The sequence below is a fragment of the Dryobates pubescens genome, chromosome W, assembly GCF_014839835.1.
Source record: "Dryobates pubescens isolate bDryPub1 chromosome W, bDryPub1.pri, whole genome shotgun sequence".
NCBI lineage: Eukaryota > Metazoa > Chordata > Aves > Piciformes > Picidae > Dryobates > Dryobates pubescens.
Window position 1 is genome coordinate 307,653 of NC_071656.1, and position 22,960 is coordinate 330,612.

General features: G+C 47.7%; 1 protein-coding gene across 1 annotated transcript in view; it reads right to left on the bottom strand.

The window, feature by feature from the left end:
* Positions 1–22,960, bottom strand: part of LOC104301319 (nipped-B-like protein) — a 254,016-nt gene that overhangs the window by 76,609 nt on the left and 154,447 nt on the right. Inside the window, exons 12-13 of the mRNA XM_054177739.1 lie at positions 282–470; positions 56–127 (exon numbers count right to left, since the gene is read on the bottom strand). Of these exons, the coding sequence (XP_054033714.1) occupies positions 56–127; positions 282–470 (261 nt within the window). The remainder of the gene's footprint in view (positions 1–55; positions 128–281; positions 471–22,960) is intronic.

Here is a 22,960-nt window from a genome sequence, read left to right on the forward strand (position 1 = left end):
TTTTATATACAAAACAGAAAATGCAAACTGTAGAAAGTAAATCTTCTAAAATTACCTTCAGGTGTTAGTTTAGGTTCATATGCTTTCCTCTTCTTTTGTTTTTCTTTTTTCTTCATTTTTCTAGCCACTAATTAAGAGAATAAAGGATTGTCTACATTTCTTGTGCTTATATTAAATACTGCAGATAAAAATGTTTATTTTAAAATGCCTAACATATCCTTTAAAAATGCACTAGTATTATAAAAGGAAATAGTTTTTTAAAAAGAAAACCAATCAGTTACCGTCACTGAGGCTAGGTGGAGAATAATCATCCATATCAGAGTCATTGGGACTGCGATTACGGTAACGGCCACCACCGGTTCTCCTTCCTTCAAAATAACCACTTCTCCTGTGGTCACCAGAATTTCTTCTGTCATGTTCTTCATATTCCCAAGCTTCATCTCTATCCTTTTTATGTCTTTTACGAGAAGCTAGAAATTAAATGTATTTTTATGAAAAGTACAAAAATTCTTCGTTTAATAGCACAGAATGATACATTTGCAGGTTAAACATTATGGTATAGATGTTCTAGAAAACAAATGAACACTAAAACTATAATATAAAATTCTGTTATGGCATTACTCTAATAATTTTTCATCTGGGAAAGAATAATCACAGAATCACAGAATGTCAGGGGCTAGAAGGGACCTCGAGAGATCATCTAGTCCAACCCCCCTGCCAAAGCAGGATCACCTATACCAGGTCACACAGGAAGTCATCTGGGTGGGTGGGTCTTGAATATCTGCGGGTCTTAAATAAACTGCACCAGTACAGATTAGGAGATGATCTGCTAGAGAGCAGCCCTGTGGAGAAGGACCTGGGAGTCCTGGTGCATAACAAGTTCTCCATGGGTCAGCAATGTGACCTTGTGGAGAAGGCGGCCAATGGGATCCTGGAGTGCATTAAGAGGAGTGTGTCCAGCAGATTGAGAGAGGTTCTCCTCCCCCTCTATTCTGCCCTGGTGAGGCCACACCTGGAATATTGCATCCAGTTTTGGGCTCCTCAGTTCAAGAGGGACAGGGATCTGCTCGAGAGAGTCCAATGGTGTCCTGGTTTGAGGCCAGGCAGATCCTCTCCTACCCCTGACAGGGGCAAAAGAATGACACTCACACAAATGGATTGCAGAAGAGATGGAAAGTTTAAATGGAAAAGCAATTAGTGTTTTACAGAAACTTCAAGCACAGTGACAAAAGAAACCCAAAGCATACAGAGTCCCCTACAGCACGCCCAAAAGCCTCCCAAATACTCCCCTTTTCCCCACCTGAGGGTATACCCAAAAACTCCCAGGGCTTTTTCTTCCCCCCCCCCAGCTAGCTGGTCTCAAGACTGTCCAGGTCTGAGACTGCTGCTCACCCTTCTCCTCCTCGCATTAGGCCTAGACAGGCCTAAGAGGCCTTGAGATAACTCTCCACTGTTACTCGATAGGAAGCATCTCCCACGAGAGCAGAGAGGGAAGAAAGAGAAAGACTTTGCAGATAGATTTATAGGGTGCAGGACATTATGGGTATGAAATATGCTATTTCCTGTGTCCACCTACTGGGCTGGACAATTGGGACACTGGAGGTGTAACCTGTGTGGCAGCAACAGGAGGCACCCCAGCCTAAACTGCCACAAACGGAGAGCTACCAGGATGCTGAAGGGATTGGAGCATTGCCCTATGAGGAGAGGCTGAGAACCCTGGGGCTGTTTAGTCTGGAGAAGAGAAGATTGAGGGGGAATTTAATAAATGTTTATAAATATCTGAGGGCTGGGTGTCAAGAGGAAGGGGACAGGCTCTGCTCAGTTGCACCCTGTGATAGGACAAGGGTTAATGAATATAAACTACAACACAGGAGGTTCCACCTCAACATGAGGAGGAACTTCTTCACTGTGAAGGTGACACAGCACTGGAACAAGCTCCCCCGGAGGTTGTGGAGTCTCCTCTGGAGACTTTCAAGACCCATCTGGATGTGTTCCTGTGCAACCTGTGCTGGATTCTATGGTCCTGCTTTGGTGAAGGGGGTTGGACTTGATGATCTTCAGAGGTCCCTACCAAACCCTAACATCCTGTGACACTGTGATTTGTTTTGAATTACAGGAAATCTGTGCTTGAATTTGGCAAAGACACCAGCAAACATTTAAAAGTACAAAATTGCAGGGCATTTGTCCTTTAAAACAGTCAGGAAAGTATGAACAAATCAAAATAATTTTAATTCTTTCAGAAGAGAACACTAACATAATTTCTTCAGTTATCTACTTTGCGACTATTACTGGGTGTCTATGTTTCAAATCCATGATTACTTTACCCATATAACATAGCAAGTTCCAATGAGACTTGGCAACATACTTGCTTAATGTTATTCTGTTTTATGAAACCAACTAAAATTTTGTCGTGCTACATGTGCCCCTAGTAAAGCATGGCTTTACCAGGGGGAAATCCTGCCTGACAAACCTAGTGGCTTTCTATGATAGAATAGAATAGAATAGAATAGAATAGAATAGAATAGAATAGACCAGGTTGGAAGAGACCTTCAAGATCATCGTGTCCAACCTATCATCCAACACCACATAATCAACTAAACCATGCCACCAAGCACCCCATCCAGTCTCTTCCTAAACACCTCCAGTGATGGTGACTCCACCACCTCCTCAGGCAGCCCATTACAATGGGCAATCACTCTCTCTGTATAGGCTGTATAGGCTGTATCACCTTTGGAAGGAGGGGAAGGCTTCTCGAGGTATGTTCAAGGAGATGGTTAGATTATGTAGGAATAAAATTAGAGAGGCAAAGGCCCAGTTGGAACTGAAACTGGCCACCTCTGTGAAAGACAATAAAAAGCAATTTTATAAATATATCAACACTAAAAAGAAGGGCAAGAAGAACCTCCACTCCTTACTGGACCTGGAGGGGAACACGGTGACCGAAGATGAGGAAAAGGCTGAGGTCCTGAACGCCTTCTTTGCCTCGATGTTTAACAGCAAGGTAGGAGTCCAGGATGAGTGGCCTCCTGAGCTGGGTAATAGGGTCGGGGAGCAGTGTAATGCCCCAGAAATCCATGAGGAATTAGTTCAGGACCTGCTGAGCCACTTGGACACCCACAAGTCCATGGGACCGGATGGGATCCATCCTAGGGTGCTGAGAGAGCTGGCAGATGAGCTGGCCAAGCCGCTCTCCATCATTTTCCTCCAGTCCTGGCTCACTGGAGAGGTCCCAGATGACTGGAAACTGGCCAATGTGGTGCCCATCCACAAGAAGGGACGGATGAAGGAACCCGGAAACTACAGGCCAGTCAGCCTGACCTCAGTGCCAGGGAAAGTGATGGAACAGATTATCCTGGAGGCAATAACTGCGCACCTGAAGGATGGCCAAGGGCTCAGGTCCAGCCAACATGGATTTAGGAAGGGCAGGTCCTGCCTCTCCAACCTGATCTCCTTCTATGATCAGGTGACCCGTCTGGTGGACGTGGGGATGCCTGTGGATGTGGTCTACCTGGACTTCAGCAAGGCCTTTGACACTGTCCCCCACAGTAAACAGCTGTCTAAGCTGTCAGCTCGTGGCTTGGACAGGAACACTCTGTACTGGGTTAGGAACTGGCTGGAGGGCCGAGCCCAGAGAGTGGGGGTGAATGGTGCCACATCCAGCTGGCGGCCAGTCACCAGTAGCGTCCCCCAGGGATCAGTACTGGGCCCCATCCTCTTTAACATCTTCATTGATGATATGGATAAGGGGGTTGAGTCAGTCATCAGCAAGTTTGCAGATGACACCAAGTTGGGAACAGATGTTAGTCAGTTAGAGGGTTAGAAAGGCTCTGCAGAGGGACCTCGACTGACTGGACAGATGGGCAGAGTCTAATGGCATGGCATTTAACAAGTCCAAGTGCCGGGTGCTGCACTTTGGCCACAGCAACCCCATGCAGAGCTACAGGCTGGGGTCAGAGTGGCTGGAGAGCTGCCAAACAGAGAGGGACCTGGGGGTGATGATTGACACCTGCCTAAACATGAGCCAGCAGTGTGCCCAGGTGGCCAAGAGGGCCAATGGCATCCTGGCCTGTATTAGGAATAGTGTGGCCAGCAGGAGCAGGGAGGTCATTGTGCCCCTGTACTCTGCATTGGTTAGGCCACACCTTGAGTACTGTGTACAGTTCTGGGCCCCTCAGTTTAAGGAGGACATCGAGCCACTTGAACGTGTCCAGAGAAGGGCAACTAGGCTGGTGAGAGGCCGTGAGCACAAGCCCTATGAGGAGAGGCTGAGGGAGCTGGGGTTGTTTAGCCTGGAGAAGAGAAGGATCAGGGGTGACCTCATTGCCCTCTACAACTACCTGAAAGGTGGTTGTAGACAGGAAGGGGTTGGTCTCTTCTCCCAGGCAACCAGCACCAGAACAAGGGAACACATTCTCAAGCTGTGCCAGGGGAGGTTTAGGCTCGAGGTGAGGAGAAAGTTCTTCACTGAGCGAGTCATTCGTCATTGGGATGTGCTGCCCAGGGTGGTGGTGGAGTCACCGTCCCTGTTGGTGTTCAAGGGGAGATTGGACATAGCACCTGGTGCCATGGTCTAGTTGTGGGGTCTGTTGGGACAGGTTGGACTTGATGATCCTTGGGGTCTCTTCCAACCTTGGTTATACTGTGATACTGTGAACTTCTTCATAGAATACATAGAATACATAGAATAAACCAGGTTGGAAGAGACCTTCAAGATCATCGCGTCCAACCCATCAACCAATCCAACACCGCCCAAACAACTAACCCACGGCACCAACCACCCCATCAAGTCTTCTCCTGAAAACCTCCAGTGATGGCGACTCCACCACCTCCCCAGGCAGCCCATTCCAATGGGCAATCACTCTTTCTGTATAGAACTTTTTTCTAACATCCAGCCTGAACCTCCCCTGGCGCAGCCTGAGACTGTGTCCTCTTGTTCTGGTACTGCTTGCCTGGGAGAAGAGACCAACATCTGTCTCTCTACAACCTCCCTTCAGGTAGTTGTAGAGAGTAATAAGGTCACCCCTGAGTCTCCTCCTCTCCAGGCTAAGCAACCCCAGCTCCCACAGTCTCTCCTCATAGGGCTTGTGTTCCAAACCCCCCACCAACCTTGTTGCCCTTCTCTGGAGACGCTCCAGCAAGTCAACATCCTTCCTAAACTGAGGGGCCCAGAACTGGACACAGGACTCAAGGTGCGGCCTAACCAGTGCAGTGTACAGGGGCAGAATGACCTCCCTGCTCCTGCTGGACACACTGTTCTTGATGCAGGCCAGGATGCCATTGGCCCTCCTGGCTGCCTGGGCACACTGCAGGCTCATGTTCAGCCTACCATAGACCAGTACCCCCAGGTCCCTCTCTGCCTGGCTGTTCTCCAGCCACTCTGACCCCAGCCTGTAGCTCTGCCTGGGGTTGTTGTGGCCAATGTGCAGAACCCGGCACTTGGATGTATTAAATCTCATGCCGTTGGACTCTGCCCATCTGTCCAGCCTGTCGAGGTCCCTCTGCAGAGCCTCTCTACCCTCCAGCAGATCAACTGTATATTTTGTATATATTCATTGCATTCCATTATTGCTTGTAGGATACAGCTCCATTCGCTTCCCCGACTGGGCTCAGCTGAGTTTTTTTGATGTCAGTGGGTTAAACCATCACAAAGGGTCCCTGGGTCAAAGTCTATTGCACTCCCACTGCCTGTCCACAACCCTATTTAAGAGGGGGTAATTTCCTGCTTCACTCTCTTCTCCTGCCCTTTTTTCTCTGATACTCTGTTGCTGTTAACCACGTGACTGGGCTTGTTTCACACAGTTCCAGACACCTAAGGGATCTGCATCTAAAGAGAATCTATTTTACATCCAGAGAATCCTTTGCCAGTTGTGTCTGTGTTTGTATATATTTTTATTTATCCCTTTTCCTTATACCTTTGTAACCCTCCTTTTACTCAAATGCCTTTTATATTTTGTTAAAATTACCTTTTTTACTTCCAAATTAATTCCAGACTGTTCTTTCATAGTTTTTACCTCTCTCCTCTCCTCCTTTCTAATTTGCTTTTCCCTACTGGGAGGAGAGAATACATACATAGAATACATAGAATACATAGAATAAACCAGGTTGGAAGAGACCTTCAAGATCATCGCGTCCAACCCATCAACCAATCCAACACTGCCCAAACAACTAACCCACGGCACCAAGCACCCCATCAAGTCTTCTCCTGAAAACCTCCAGTGATGGCGACTCCACCACCTCCCCAGGCAGCCCATTCCAATGTGCAATCACTCTTTCTGTATAGAACTTTTTTCTAACATCCAGCCTGAACCTCCCCTGGCGCAGCCTGAGACTGTGTCCTCTTGTTCTGGTACTGCTTGCCTGGGAGAAGAGACCAACATCCATCTGTCCACAACCTCCCTTCAGGTAGTTGTAGAGAGTAATAAGGTCACCCCTGAGTCTCCTCTTCTCCAGGCTAAGCAAGAGGAGAAGAGAGGCAACCTAAATCTCTTCTTTTAGGCTTTTGGGCTCTGGGAAAAGCTTAAACCACAACAGGGAGCTGGGTCTCTTTAGCTTGGAGACAAGGAGGGGTGACTTCATGTTTATAAAGATGCGAAGGGCAGTGTCAGGAGAATGGAGCCAGGCTCTTCTCAGTGATGTCCAATGACAGGACAAGGGGCAATGGATGCAAGCTGGAGCAGAGGAGGTTCCATGTGAACATAAGAACAGCCTTTTTCACTGATGGTGACAGAGCCCTAGAGCAGGCTGTCCAGAGTGGTTATGGGGTTTCCTTTGGAGACATTCAAAACCTATATGAATGCATTCCTGTGCATACTACTCTAGGTACTCCTGCTCTGGCGGGGGGTGGTGGGGGGCTGACTGGATGATATTTTGAGGTCCTGTCCAACCCCTGCCATCCTGTGATTCTGTGTAAATCGGTCTCCAAAGTTTACAAATCATCAGTACCCATTTAAGCTCTGTAGGATGAATTCTGACCCCAGAAAAACTTCCATGAGAAAAATAAATTCCAATATTGCTTTTTGGCAGAAATTTAAATTGACTAGTTTAACAATGCTTCACAACAAAACAAAGCGTTACAGTTGTGCTGGCTCTGCAAAGCAAATAAGATGAATATGGGAACAGCTATTCACAATCAGTCATTCCTCTACAAAGTCTATTTTGATGAACATAAAAAAATAACTAAAAATGTAAGTATTGACAAATATTTCAAGAGTTATAGTTTATTTTATACCAAAGACTATCCAGAATATAAACATGCAATTTTCTTCTGAATTCTGTCAAAGATTTAATCAATTTTAAATTTCTCATCATTTAACAGATGCCACTTCCTTGTGAGATACTCAAAGAAATTTATGTTCTTCTATAACAATTACTACTTCAGATGTTTTAAAGTTCAGTTTTAGACAACCAAAAGAATTCTGAAATACATATTAGTAACAGTATAAATATATTCAGTGTACTTGTCACAAATCTTTCATTCTCTTGAATACTTTGTCTCATTTTAACTCAGTTTAGTTCTACAGTATCCTTTAAAACTAAATTATAATATTTATGAATTGAGATGTCCTCCATTAATTGTGTAGAATGATGGTCAGATCTTGAGTGAATCTAGAATGCCTAAAAACATATAATTTAATGTGAAAGCTTTCTTTAATTAGTTTTACTTTGCATTTAAAAAATTCAACAGCCAGTGTGGCTAAATAGATAAAAATCTCTATGAAATTCCTGACAAGCGTCTCCATTCCTAATCAATAAATAATTCTGCTTTACTTATTCTTTTCTTTTAATTCACTGTTCCAGATTATTGACATCAGAAACAGGTAAACTGATATGGTAAACAAAGACTATAGAATCCTCTATGAAGCAAATAATCTGAATAGATGTTACCTCAAGTTCTCATACAGTTAAAGAAGCACTGCATTATTCAGTTATATTTTAAATTAAAAACAATCAAACAAAAGGCTATTTTTTCTGCTTCTTTGATAAAGAATAGAGATATTGCTATTATAATTTTTATGTGTATATGTGCATATGCATTGCATATCTCCTGGATGAGAACCTGAAATGGTAAAAAAGCAGGACAAACAAATCTTTCTCTTTTGGACTCTAAGAAAGACTAATCAACAAAACAAGCTTTACAAAAGTTCAATTAGATAAGCAAAGGTGTGGTGAAAGCACATTATGCCCAGATATTGAATCTTGTCCCAACATGCGGACAAGTTCCCCCTCTTTCATGAGGGAAACTAAAGAGCCGGTACCGCTCAAAAGATGACCTGCCCTGGGCCCCAATTAGATGGACAGCTATGGAATAGGGCATTCGGTATCTGAGACAGATGGCTGTGCTGGAAATAATTTATGGAGATGGCCAGCTCCACTTGGACCCAGATGAGGTACCCATTAAACTGTCCTTCTGTGACCGTTTGAGGCTGTGCCTTTAAGGAAAGGGCACACTGGCTAGATGTTTATAAAATATTTTGGTATTCTAAACGAATCTCATTGGCAGGATTGTGGGAGGAAGGGTCTTGGACCCAGGGGAGCTGTGACTTTCAGTCTTCCTCTATCCGCTCTCCCTTTCATCTGGACTGCTTCTGGGCTTCTGGCCAACTAACAGATAAGAGATACTAACTCCCTGTTCCTTTCCATGCCCTGTCTGCCTCTTGTCTTTCTTAACCCTCTTCGGGGAAAGAAGGGAGGTAGGGGGGTGAAGGGGGCACAGGGGGAAGCCCCCTCTGTTGGGGGGCTGGTTTCTGACTGTGTTTATATGCTGTATATTTCTGTATATATTGTAAAATACCTGTATTTGTGGTGTTGCATGTGATCTGCTTCCTATATATACTTGTAAATATATAGCCTGCTTTTTCTCCAACTGGCCTAGCCGCGGTTTCTTACTCAGTGGGGGAGGGAAAGCGGAGCCTTTCCTTTCGACCCACCACACCTTCATAAAGAAACTCACCCAGGGTGCCCCTCAAACACATGCACACACACTAGGAGGGATGCTCCTGACTAGACAGGATGGAAGTCCTAAAACTAACTGTGAGTTTGCTAGTGACAGTGTAAATCAGAAACCCATAATCTTGGCCACAGAAGCTATGACTAAAGAGCTTAACATCTCCCTATCTGAACTGAAAAAAGGGAATGATACCTCCTTTTCCCCTTCTCCTTCAGAATGGGTCCATGTTTCAGCAATCAGGAATAGGTGACCTTCCCCTAGGAGATCACCCCAAGCCAATTAGGGGATGTCAAGGGGGTCTCTATGGAGGATCCTCTATGACCATGGAGAGAACATGGACACCTGGCATGGCCAACCCACCTCTGCCCTCTGAGACAGAGTGTGGGAACTGCAAGGTGGCCACAATGGGGATAACTCATCCAGGAGAAGGGCTGCCCCAGTTTCCCGGAATGGTCTCTCTTGCTCAAGAGACCCTTCTCCTAGTAACACAAGGCCCGCTGACAAGTGTGAGCATCGCCACCAGTATTAGAGGTGCCCTACCTCCACCCAGGTGGAGACTAGGGACAACAGAGTGTACTGGGACCTTTATGTGAAATGGCCTGGCACTGCTGGAATGTGTCCAGAGAAGGGCAACAAAGCTGGTGAAGGGTTTGGAACACATGCCCTATGAGGAAAGACTGAGGGAGCTGGGGTTGCTTAGCCTGGAGAGAAGGGGACTCAGGGGTGACCTTATCACTCTCTACAACTACCTGAAGGGAGATTGTAGGCAGATGGATGTTGGTCTTTTCTCCCAGGCAACCAGGACCAGAACAAGAGGACACAGTCTCAAGCTGCACCAGGGGAGGTTTAGGCTGGATGTTAGGAAGAAGTTCTTCACAGAAAGAGTGATTGGCCATTGGAATGTGCTGCCCAGGGAGGTGGTGGAGTCACCATCACTGGAGGTGTTTAGGAAGAGACTGGATGGGGTGCTTGGTGCCATGGTTTAGTTGATTAGATAGTGTTGGTTGATGGGTTGGACTCGATGATCTCAAAGGTCTCTTCCAACCTGGTTTAGTCTATTCTATTCTATTCTATTCTATTTAGAAGCCCTGAAGTACTGAGCTCTGGTGGACACAAGGGCCCAATGCACCCTGATACCATCGAGGAACAAAGGGGATGAGCCTATAAGCATTCAGGGAGTCACAGGGGGTTCACAAGATTTGAATGTACTGCAGGCTGAGATAAGTCTGATGGGGAATGAATGGGGAAAGCACAACATAGTGACTGGTCCAGATGCACCCTGCATTCTTGGCATTGACTTTCTGCAGGAGGGATGCTTTAAGGACCCTAGGGGGCACAAGTGGGCATTTGGGGTAGCAGCTGTAGAGACTGCAGGCAAAGAACAGCTGTCCACCATACCCGAGCTGTCGAATGACCCCTCTGTAGTGGGCAGCCATAAGGGTTGGAGACAAGTCAGCAGCTCAACTAGGAACTCTTTTGAAGGATAATGGAATAGATAGACATCTAGGCAAGTCTCTCGATAAGGTTACTCTGTGGATACGCCTTTTATTGGCAGGTCTCATGAGATACGTATCAGGAGATGATCTTCCATGGAATCCTAAACCCTGGACTACCATAGATGAGGGAATTAAGCATCTGAGAGAATTTGCTGTTAGAGAGATACTCTATGGTGGCCATGAAACTCTGAATCCTGATGAAATTCCTGTAGGAAATGTACTTGCTAAAAAGCTCATCAAGCTTGCGCCTTCTAATTATGCAAATGTTCTGGCAAGCAGAATTCTGGCAAGAAATTATGGTGGAGCTCCTCCTATGGGCGACCAATTCACTGATCAAATGAGACAATTGGAGGATAGCATGACACATGTTTCTTTGGTTTCAGCCATTGAAACGCTGTCTGGAAAAATGGAGAATTGCATGAAAGAGCTGAAGGATGAATTTTAAAACACCATATCCCAATTGGCACAAAGAGATAATTCCAATTCTTCCTCCAGGTGGATACAAGCTTCATCTGTGGGGAACAGACATCCTCCAAGGAGGTCATTCCAAAACAGATCAAACCAAAACAGACCACCAAGGCAATCACGTAGGACTATTTGGATAACTCTGCATGATCAGTTTGGTGAGAACATGAACAGATGGGATGGTCAACCAACTTCTAATCTTTTCAGAAGACTGAGGGAACTGCAAAGTGGCAGAACCCAGGGTAGCAATACCAGAAGGGTAGCTGTTACTTCCACAGTTCCCCAGGACAACGATAACAGCTCCAACAGTGGCTCCAGTTCTAACACTGCACAGTGTGCTCATTGCACATGTGGAAATGTTCCCCATAATTAGGGGTGCCCTGCCTCCTGCCAGGGGGAGGAGAGGGATAATGGAGATAACAGAATCTATTGGGATGTGTATATCCAGTGGCCTAGTGCTTCACACTTTCGGAAGTACAGGGCCTTGGTTGACACAGGAGCTCAGTGCACCATAATGCCATCAAATTATCAGGGATCAGAGTCTATAACTATTCTGGGAGTCACTGCTGGATCTCAAGAGTTAAGTAAAGTGGAGGTTAATATAAGTTTAATAGGAAAACAGTGGAAGAAGCATAAAAGATAACAGACATTAAATTGCTGGTTGTTTCTCAGACTGTGCATCACAGACAATACAGAACCAACCGTGACTCTTTGTTGCCCATTCAGAATCTGATTCGTCAGTTGGAGAGTCAGAAAGTCATCAGCAAACCTCATTCACTTTTCAACAGTCCAGTGGGGCCTGTGCGAAAGCAGAATGGAGACTGGCATCTGACAGTCGACTACCGAGCCCTGAATGAAGTAACTCCACCTATGAGTGCAGCAGTACCAGACATGATGGAACTCCAGTATGGGCTGGAATCCAAAGAGGCCAAATGGATGCTACCATAGACATTGCTAATGCCTTCTTCTCTATTCCCATAGCAGAGGAATGCAGGCCTCAGTTTGCTTTCACCTGGAGAGGAATCCAGTACACTCTCAACAGATTGCCAATGGGCTGGATCCACAGCTCAAGTATCTGTCATGCAGTAATCCATGATGCTCTGGAGGAAGGTGGTGCTCCAGAACACATCCAGTTCATCAATGATATCATCGTCTGGGGTAAAACTGCTGAGGATGTCTTCGAGAAAGGTAACAAAATCATGGACATTCTTCTGAATGCAGGTTTTGCCATCAAGCGAGACAAGGTGAAAGGTCCTACCACAGAAACCCAGTTTCTGGGAGTGCAGTGGCAGGATGGACGCCGACACATTCCAGTGGATGTGGTAAATAGAGTCTCTACCATGGCAAATCCCACGAACAAGCAAGAAACTTTACATTTATTGGGGATAGTGGGATTTTGGAGACTGCACATTCCTGGATACAGTCAGATCGTGAAACCTCTGTATGATGTGACTCAAAAGAGGAACAGTTTGCACTGGGGACCTGAACAACAAGCAGCCTTTGACCAGATAAAGCAAGAGGTAGTTCAAGCAGTGGGTCTGGGACCTGTCCGAGATGGTCCGGGCATTAAGAACATTTTGTACATGGCTGCAGGTGACAATGGTCCAACCTGGTGCTTATGGCAAAGAGCTCCAGGTGAGACACATGGACGACCTCTTTGTTTCTGGAGTCAAGGTTAGAGAGGTTCAGAGGCTAATTATACTCCAACAGAAAAAGAGATTCTAGCTGCCTATTGTGACTGTTTGAGACTGTGCCTTTAAGGAAGGGGCACTCTGGCTAAATGTTTGTAAATATTCTGTATTCTAAACGAATTTCACTGATGAATTATGGGGGAGTGAGATCTTAAGACCCGGAGCAACAAAGTTGGTGAGGGGTTTGGAACATAAGCCCTACGAGGAGAGGCTGAGGGAGCTGGGGTTGCTTAGCCTGGAGAAGAGGAGACTCAGGGGTGACCTTATTACTCTCTACAACTACCTGAAGGGAGGTTGTGGACAGATGGATGTTGGTCTCTTCTCCCAGGCAAGCAGTACCAGAACAAGAGGACACAGTCTCAGGCTGCGCCAGGGGAGGTTCAGGCTGGATGTTAGAAAAACGTTCTATACAGAAAGAGTGATTGCACATTGGAATGGGCTGCCTGGGGAGGTGGTGGAGTCGCCATCACCGGAGGTTTTCAGGAGAAGACTTGATGGGGTGCTTGGTGCCGTGGGTTAGTTGTTTGGGCGGTGTTGGATTGGTTGATGGGTTGGACGCGATGATCTTGAAGGTCTCTTCCAACCTGGTTTATTCTATGTATTCTATGTATTCTATGGAGCGGCTGGAACTTTCGATTAGTTTTCGCTTCCTTTCTCCTCCCTTCTAGCTGACCGCTTCTGGCCAAATAACAGATAAGATACTAATCCCCCTGTACTTAGGCCTTTGTCTGCCTTGCTAATACCCCTTTGCTCTTTCTACTCCTCTTTGGGGAAAAAGGGAGGTGGGGGGGGTGAAGGGGGCACAGGGAGAAGCCCCCTCTGTCGGGGGTCTGGTTTCTGTTTTTGCTTCTTTGCTGTATATTTATGTATATATTGTAAATTCTGTATATTTGTGTACATAATTTCCCTGCTGAGCATTGCTTTGTAAATACAGCATTCCCTTCATTACACCGGCTGGGCTAGTTGTGGTTTTTTTTCCTTTGCTTCTTCTTAGTGGTGGTGGGAAAGCTGGGCCTTTCCTTTCAACCCACCACACCTATGAAGCAGAAAAATCAGCTTGGGTAATGAACTTTTAATAGAAGTAAGGGAAAAAAAGAGGGTGTATCATCTTTGGAAGAAAGGTGAGGCAACCCATGGGAAGGGCAGGTCCTGCCTGACCAACCTGATCTCCTTCTATGATCAGGTGACCTGCCTGGTGGATGTGGGGAGGCCTGTGGATGTAGTCTACCTGGACCTCAGCAAGGCCTTTGACACCGTTCCCCATAGCAAACTCCTGGCCAAGCTGTCAGCCCATGGCTTGGATGGGAGCACACTGCGATGGGTTAGGAACTGGCTGGAGGGCCGAGCCCAGAGACTGGTGGTGAATGGTGCCACATCCAGCTGGCAGCCAGTCACCAGTGGTGTGCCCCAGGGATCAGTACTGGGCCCCATGCTCTTTAACATCTTTATTGATGATCTGGACGAGGGCATCGAGTCCATCATCAGTAAATTTGCTAATGACACCAAGCTGGGGGCAGGAGTTGATCTGCTGGAGGGTAGAGAGGCTCTGCAGAGGGACCTCGACAGGCTGGACAGATGGGCAGAGTCCAACGGCATGAGATTGAACACATCCAAGTGCCAGGTTCTGCACATTGGCCACAGCAACCCCATGCAGAGCTACAGGCTGGGGTCAGAGTGGCTGGAGAGCAGTCAGGCTGAGAGGGACCTGGGGGTGCTGGTCGACAGTAGACTGAACATGAGGCTGCAGTGTGCCCAGGCAGCTAAGAGGGCCAATGGCATCCTGGCCTGCATCAGGAACAGTGTGGCCAGCAGGAACAGGGAGGTCATTCTGCCCCTGTACACTGCACTGGTTAGGCCGCACCTTGAGTCCTGTGTCCAGTTCTGGGCCCCTCAGTTTAGGAAGGATGTTGACTTGCTGGAACGAGTCCAGAGAAGAGCAACAAAGTTGGTGAGGGGTTTGGAACATAAGCCCTACGAGGAGAGGCTGAGGGAGCTGGGGTTGCTTAGCCTGGAGAAGAGGAGACTCAGGGGTGACCTTATTACTCTCTACAACTACCGGAAGGGAGGTTGTGGACAGACGGATGTTGGTCTCTTCTCCCAGGCAAGCAATACCAGAACAAGAGGACACAGTCTCAGGCTGCGCCAGGGGAGGTTCAGGCTAGATGTTAGAAAAAAGTTCTATACAGAGAGAGTGATTGCCCATTGGAACGGGCTGCCTGGGGAGGTGGTGGAGTCGCCATCACCGGAGGTTTTCAGGAGAAGACTTGATGGGGTGCTTGGTGCCATGGGTTAGTTGTTTGGGCGGTGTTGGATTGGTTGATGGGTTGGACGCGATGATCTTGAAGGTCTCTTCCAACCTGGTTTATTCTATTCTATTCTATTCTATTCTATTCTATTCTATTCTATTCAATCACACAGCACTTACAGGATGGCCAAGGGATCAGGCCCAGCCATCATGGGTTTAGGAAGGGCAGGTCCTGCCTGACCAACCTGATCTCCTTCTATGATCAGGTGACCCGCCTGGTGGATGTGGGGAGGCCTGTGGATGTAGTCTACCTGGACCTCAGCAAGGCCTTTGACACTGTTCCCCATAGCAAACCCCTGGCCAAGCTGTCAGCCCATGGCTTGGATGGGAGCACACTGCGATGGGTTAGGAAATGGCTGGAGGGCCGAGCCCAGAGAGTGGTGGTGAATGGTGCCACATCCAGCTGGCAGCCAGTCACTAGTGGTGTGCCCCAAGTATCAGTGCTGGGCCCCATGCTCTTGAACATCTTTATTGATGATCTGGACGAGGGCATTGAGTCCATCATCAGTAAATTTGCTGACGACACCAAGCTGGGGGCAGGAGTTGATCTGCTGGAGGGTTGAGAGGCTCTGCAGAGGCACCTCAATAGGCTGGACAGATGGACAGAGTCCAATGGCATGAGATTTAACTCATCCAAGTGCCGGGTTCTGCACATTGGCCACAACAACCCCATGCGGAGCTACAGGCTGGGGTCAGAGTGGCTGGAGAACAGCCAGGCTGAGAGGGACCTGGGGGTACTGGTCTATGGTAGACTGAAAATGAGCCTGCAGTGTGCCCAGACAACTAAATGGGCCAATGGCATCCTGGCCTGCGTCAGGAACAGTGTGGCCAGCAGGAGCAGGGAGGTCATTCTGCCCCTCTACACTGCACTGGTGTGACCGTTTGACGCTGTGCCTTTAAGAATGGGGCACACTGGCTAAATGTTTGTAAAATATTTTGGTATTCTAAACGAATTTCATTGGTAGAATTGTGGGAGGTGAGATTGGACCCAGGGGAGCTGGGAACTTTCTCTCAGTCTTCCTTCCTTCACTGTCCCTCTCGGCTGGATCTGCTTCTGGGATTCTGGCCAACTAAGATAAGATACTAACTCCCTGTGCCAGGCCTTTCTTCCTTTCCTGCCCTGTTAACCGTCCACATCTCTTTTCTTCTACCTCTTTGGGGGAGAAGGGAGGTGGAGGGGGGTGAAGGGGGGCACAGGGGGAAGCCCCCTCTGTGGGGGGGTCTGGTTTCTGGTTGAGTTCATTTGCTGTATACTCCTGTATATATTGTAAAATACCTGTATTTGTTGTGTTACATATAATCTGTTTCCTTGTAAAATATAATTTCATTTCTCTGACTTGGTTTAGCCGTGGTCTCTTTCTCAGTGGGGGAGGGAAAGCAGAGCCTTTCCTTTCAAACCACCACAACTGGTTAGGCCGCACCTCAAGTACTGTGTCCAGTTCTGGGCCCCTCAGTTTAGGAAGGATGTTGAATTGCTGGAACGAGTCCAGAGAAGGGCAACAAGGTTGGTGAGGGGCTTGGAACACAAGCCCTATGAGGAGAGACTGAGGGAGCTGGGGTTGCTTATCCTGGAGAAGAGGAGACTCAGGGGTGACCTTATTTACTCTCTACAACTACCTGAAGGGAGGTTGTAGACAGACAGATGTTGATCTCTTCTCCCAGGCAGCCAGTACCAGGACAAGAGGACACAGTCTCAGGCTGCGCCAGGGGAGGTTCAGGCTAGCTGTTAGGAAAAAGTTCTATACAGAAGGAGTGATTGCCATTGGAATGGGCTGTCTGGGGAGGTGGTGGAGTCACCATCATTGGAGGATTTCAGGAGAAGACTTGATGGGGTGCTTGATGCCATGGGTTAGTTGTTTAGGTGGTGTTTGATTGGTTGATGGGTTGGACGTAATGATCTTGAAGGTCTCTTCCAACATGGTTTATTCTATGTATTCTATGTATGTATATGTATTCTATTCTATGAACTTTTAATAGAACCAAGGGAAAAAAAGAGGGTGTATCATCTTTGGAAGAAAGGTGAGGCAACCCATGAAAAGTTTAAGGATGTTGCTAGGTCTTGTAGGAAGAAAATTAGTGAGGCAAAAGCACATTTGGTGCTTAGACTGGCCTCTGCTGTGAAGGACAACAAAAAGTCCTTCTACAAATATATTAATAGCAAGAGGAAGGGCAAGGACAACCTCCACTCCTTGGTGCACACAGAGGGGAACGTTGTAACAAAGGATATGGAAAAGGCAGAGGTACTTAACAACTTCTTTGCCTCAATTTTTTCTAGCAGGACAGAATGTCTTCCAGACAGCTGGCCTGCAGAGCTGGCAGAAGGAGTCAGGGTGCAGCATAGTTTTCCTCTGTTCCAGAATGGGGTAGAGGGCGATCTGCTTAGCCACTTGGATCCCCACAAGTCCATAGGACCAGGTGGGATCCATCCTAGGGTGCTGAGAGAGCTGGCAGATGAGCTGGCCAAGCCACTCTCCATCATTTTTCATCAGTCCTGGCTCACTGGAGACATCCCAGATGATTGGAAGCTGGCCAATGTGGTGCCCATCCACAAGAAGGGCCGGTTGGATGAGCCAGGGAATTATAGGCCTGTCAGCCTGACCTCAGTGCCAGGAAAGCTTATGGAACAGGTCATCCTGTGTGCAATCACACAGCACTTACAGGATGGCCAAGGGATCAGGCCCAGCCAGCATGGGTTTAGGAAGGGCAGGTCCTGCCTGACCAACCTGATCTCCTTCTATGATCAGGTGACCCGCCTGGTGGATGTGGGGAGGCCTGTGGATGTAGTCTACCTGGACCTCAGCAAGGCCTTTGACACCGTTCCCCACAGCAAACTCCTGGCCAAGCAGACAGCCCATGGCTCGTATGGGAGCACACTGCGATGGGTTAGGAACTGGCTGGAGGGCCGAGCCCAGAAATTGGTGGTGAATGATGTCACATCCAGATGGCGGCCAGTGTTGGGCCCATGCTCTTGAACATCTTTATTGATGATCTGGATGAGGGCATTGAGTCCATCATCAGTAAATTTTCAGATGACACCAAGTTGGGGGCAGGAGTTGATCTGTTGGACGGTAGAGGGGCTCTGCAGAGGGACCTCGACAGGCTGGACAGATGGGTAGAGTCCAACGGCATGAGATTTAACACATCCAAGTGCCGGGTTCTGCACATTGGCCACAGCAACCCCATGCAGAGCTGCAGGCTGGGGTCAGAGTGGCTGAAGAGCAGTGAGTTGGCGAGGGTCCGGGGGGTGCTGGTTGATCGCAGGCTGAAAATGAGCCTGCAGTGTGCCCAGACAGCCAGGAAGGCCAATGGCATTCTGGCTTGCGTTAGGAACAGTGTGGCCAGCAGGAGCAGGGAGGTCATTCTGCCCCTGTACACTGCACTGGTTAGGCCGCACCTTGAGTCCTGTGTCCAGTTCTGGGCCCCTCAGTTTAGGAAGGATGTTGACTTGCTGGAGCATGTCCAGAGAAGGGCAGCAAAATTGATGAGGGGTTTGGAACACAAGCCCTATGAGGTGAGATTGAGGGAGCTGGGGTTGCTTAGCCTGGAGGAGACTCAGGGGTGACCTTATTACTGTCTACAACTACCTGAAGGGAGGTTGTAGGCAGACGGGTGTTGGTCTTTTCTCCCAGGCAGCCAGTACCAGAACAAGAGGACACAGTCTCAGGCTGCGCCAGGGGATGGTTAGGCTGGAGGTTAGGAGGCGGTTTTACAGAGAGAGAATGATTGCCCATTGGAATGGGCTGCCTGGGGAGGTGGTGGGTGTTCAGGACAAGGCTTGACAGGATGCTTGGTTGCATGGTTTAGTTGATTAGGTGGTGTTGGATGATAGGTTGGACACGATGATCTTGAAGGTCTCCTCCAACCTGGTCTCTTCTATTCTATTCTATTCTATTCTATTCTATTCTATTCTATTCTAAAGACCATGGGATTGAGTGGATTTACCATATCCAGTATCACCAAGGTTGGAAGAGACCTCAAATATCATCGAGTCCAACCTGTCACCAAAGACCTCATGAGTAGATCATGGCACCAAGTGCCACGTCCAATCCCCTCTTCGACACCTCCAGAGACGGTGATTCCACCACCTCCCGGGGCAGCCCATTCCAATGGCAAATGACTCGCTCAGTGAAGAACTTTCTCCTCACCTCGAGCCTAAACTTCCCCTGGTGCATCTTGAGACTGTGTCCTCTTGTTCTGGTGCTGGTTGCCTGGGAGAAGAGACCAACCCCTTCCTGGCTACAACCACCTTTCAGGTAGTTGTAGAGAGCAATGAGATCTCCCCTGAGCCTTCTCTTCTCCAGGCTAAACAATCCCAGCTCCCTCAGCCTCTCCTCATAGGGCTTATGCTCAAGGCCTCTCACCAGACTTGTTGCCCTTCCCTGGACATGTTCAAGTGGCTCGATGTCCTTCTTAAACTGAGGGGCCCAGAACTGTACACAGTACTCAAGGTGCAGTCTAACCAATTGTGACCGTTTGAGGCTGTGCCTTTAAGGAAGGGGCACACTGGCTAAATGCCTATAAAATATTTTGGTATTCTAAACGAATTTCATTGGCCAAGTAAGGTGGGAGGTGAGATTGTTAGTCCCAGCGCGGCTGGAACTTTCTCTCAGTCTTCCTTTCTTCGCTGTTCTTTTCGGCTGGACTGCTTCTGGGCTTCTGGCCAACTAAGATAAGATACTAACTCCTGTAACAGGCCTCTCCGTTTCTTTCCCTGTCCTGCTAACTGTCCTTGTCTCTTTTCTACCTCTTTGGGGGAGAAGGGAGGTAGAGGGGTGAAGGGGGCACAGGGGGAAGCCCCCTCTGTGGGGGGTCTGGTTTCTGACTGTGTTATTCTCAGACTGTGCATCACAGACAATACAGAACCAACCGTGGCTCTTTGTTGCCCATTCAGAATCTGATTCGTCAGCTGGAGAGTCAGAAAGTCATCAGCAAAACTCATTCACCTTTCAACAGTCCAGTGTGGCCTGTGCGAAAGCCGAATGGAGACTGGCGTCTGACAGTGGACTACCGAGCCCTGAATGAAGTAACTCCGCCTATGAGTGCAGCAGTACCAGACATGATGGAACTGCAGTATGAGCTGGAATCCAAAGAGGCCAAATGGTATGCTACCATAGACATTGCTAATGCCTTCTTCTCTATTCCCATAGCAGAGGAATGCAGGCCTCAGTTTGCTTTCACCTGGAGAGGAATCCAGTACACTTTCAACAGACTGTCAATGGGCTGGATCCACAGCTCCAGCATCTGTCATGCAGTAATCCATGATGCTCTGGAGGAAGGTGGTGCTCCAGAACACATCCAGTTCATCGATGATATCATCGTCTGAGGTAAAACTGCTGAGGAAGTCTTCGAGAAAGGTAACAAAATCATGGACATTCTTCTGAATGCAGGTTTTGCCATCAAGAGAGACAAGGTGAAAGGACCTACCACAGAGATCCAGTTTCTGGGAGTGCAGTGGCAGGATGGACACCGACACATTCCAGTGGATGTGGTAAACAGAGTCTCTACCATGACAAATCCCACGAACAAGCAAGAAACTCTACGTTTCTTGGGGATAGTGGGATTTTGGAGACTACACATTCCTGGATACAGACAGATTGTGAAACCTCTGTATGATGTGACTCGAAAGAGGAACAGTTACCACTGGGGACCTGAACAACAAGCAGCCTTTGACCAGATAAAGCAAGAAGTGGTACAAGCAGTGGGTCTGGGACCTGTCCAAGATGGTCCAGACATCAAGAACATTTTGTACACGGCTGCAGGTGACAATGGTCCAACCTGGTGCTTGTGGCAAAAAGCTCCAGGTGAGACACGTGGACGACCTCTTGGTTTCTGGAGTCGAGGTTACAGAGGTTCAGAGGCTAATTACACTCCAACAGAGAAAGAGATTCTAGCTGCCTATGAAGGAGTGAAAGCAGCTTCTGAAGTGATTGGAACTGAATCACAACTTCTCTTAGCTCCCAGATTGCCAGTTTTGAATTGGATGTTCAAAGGCAAGGGTTCCACACCACATCATGCTACAGATTCCACCTGGTCTAAGTGGATGGCTCTGATAACACAGAGAGCTCGAATGGGAAATCTTGGAAGACCTGGTCTGGTGGAGGTGATCTCAAGTTGGCCTGAAGATACCAACTGTACTAAACCTCCAGAGGAGAGAGTAACTCGTGCTGAGGAAGCTCCTCCTTACAATGACCTTTCAGATGATGAAAAGAAATATGCTTTGTTCACAGACGGTTCCTGTCGTCTCGCTGGGAACAAGCGAAGGTGGAAGTCTGCAGTGTGGAGTCCAACACGCCGAGTTGCAGAGGCGAAGGATGGAGAAGGAGAATCCAGTCAGTTTGCAGAGGTAAAAGCTGTCCAGCTAGCTCTTGACGTAGCTGAACGTGAGAGGTGGCCAAAGCTTTATCTCTACACCGACTCATGGATGGAAGCCAATGCTCTATGGGGTTGGCTAAAGAACTGGAAGAAGAGTGGCTGGCAGAGGAAAGGAAAACCCATCTGGGAAGCCGACCTGTGGCAAGACATTGCTGATCAAATCGAGAGAATTCCAGTGAAGGTGAGACACATTGATGCTCACATTCCTAGGAGCAGAGCTACTGAGGAACAGCAGCACAACCATCAGGCAGATTTAGCTGCAAGAGTTTCTCAAGTAGACAAGGACTCTGAACTTGATCTCGACTGGAAACACCAAGGTGAGATATTCTTAGCTGGGTGGGCTCACGATTCATCAGGACATCAAGGCAGAGATGCAACATACCAGTGGGCTCGTGACAGATCCATAGACATTTCCATGGATGCTATCACACAAGTCATCCATGACTGTGACATTTGTGCTGCTATTAAGCAGGCAAAGCGAATTAAGCCCTTGTGGTATGGTGACAGATGGTTCAAGTACAGGTATGGTGAAGCCTGGCAGATTGACTACATCACTCTACCACGTTCTCGTTCTGGTAAGCAGTACGTGCTTACTATGGTAGAGGCGAACACCGGATGGCTGGAAACTTATGCATTTCCACATGCAACTGCACGCAACACCATTCTCGGTCTGGAGAGACAGATCCTGTGGAGACACGGAACTCCAGAGAGGATTGAGTCAGACAATGGAACTCATTTCAAGAACAACCTTGTAAAGAGCTGGGCAAAAGAGCACAGTATTGAGTGGATTTTCCACATTCCTTATTATGCACCGGCTGCAGGGAAGATCGAACGCTACAACAGTTTGTTGAAGACCATTCTCAAAGCCATGGGAGGTGGATCTTTGAAAAACTGGGAGAAACATTTAGCACAAGCAACCTGGCTGGTGAATAGTAGAGGTTCAGTGAACCGAGCTGGACCGGCACATTCAGATCTGCTACGGAGAGTAGAAGGTGATAGAGTTCCTGTTGTTAGAGAAAAGAACCTGTTAGGTAAAACTGTTTGGGTAGTTTCACCCTCAGGAGAGGCTAAACCTGTCCGAGGGGTGGTTTCAGCAGAAGGTCCGGGTCACACTTATTGGGTAATGCAAGAGAATGGTGAAATTCAGTGTATTCCACAAAGAGATTTAACTTTAGCCGACAGAGTTTAATTCCAGACTGTTGTGCAGCTACAATGCGTCCAAAGGAAGAATCCCTGAGGAATCTACAGTGCACGAACCCTGAGAGCCCTGAGAGCCCTGAGTCATCTGAGAGTCCCTGTGTTCCTGTTTGCCTTTTCTTCACTTCGTCTGCAGAGAGACAAGCTGGTTTCCATTTTCTTATTTCCTGACTTTTTGGACTTCTGAATCATCTACATCTGAGTATAGCCGGAACGGACTATGAACTTTACTCACGAACTGTAAATATTGTTTCCGATTGGATGGACAGTACAAACGACCAATGAAATTGTTTAGAAGGGGTGGACTGTGGCCGTTTGACGCTGTGCCTTTAAGAAAGGGGCACACTGGCTAAATGTTTATAAAATATTTTGGTATTCTAAACGAATTTCATTGGTTGAATTGTGGGAGGTGAGATTGTTAGGCCCAGGGTAGCTGGGACTTTCTCTGAGTCTTCCTTCCTTCGCTGTCCCTCTCGGCTGGATCTGC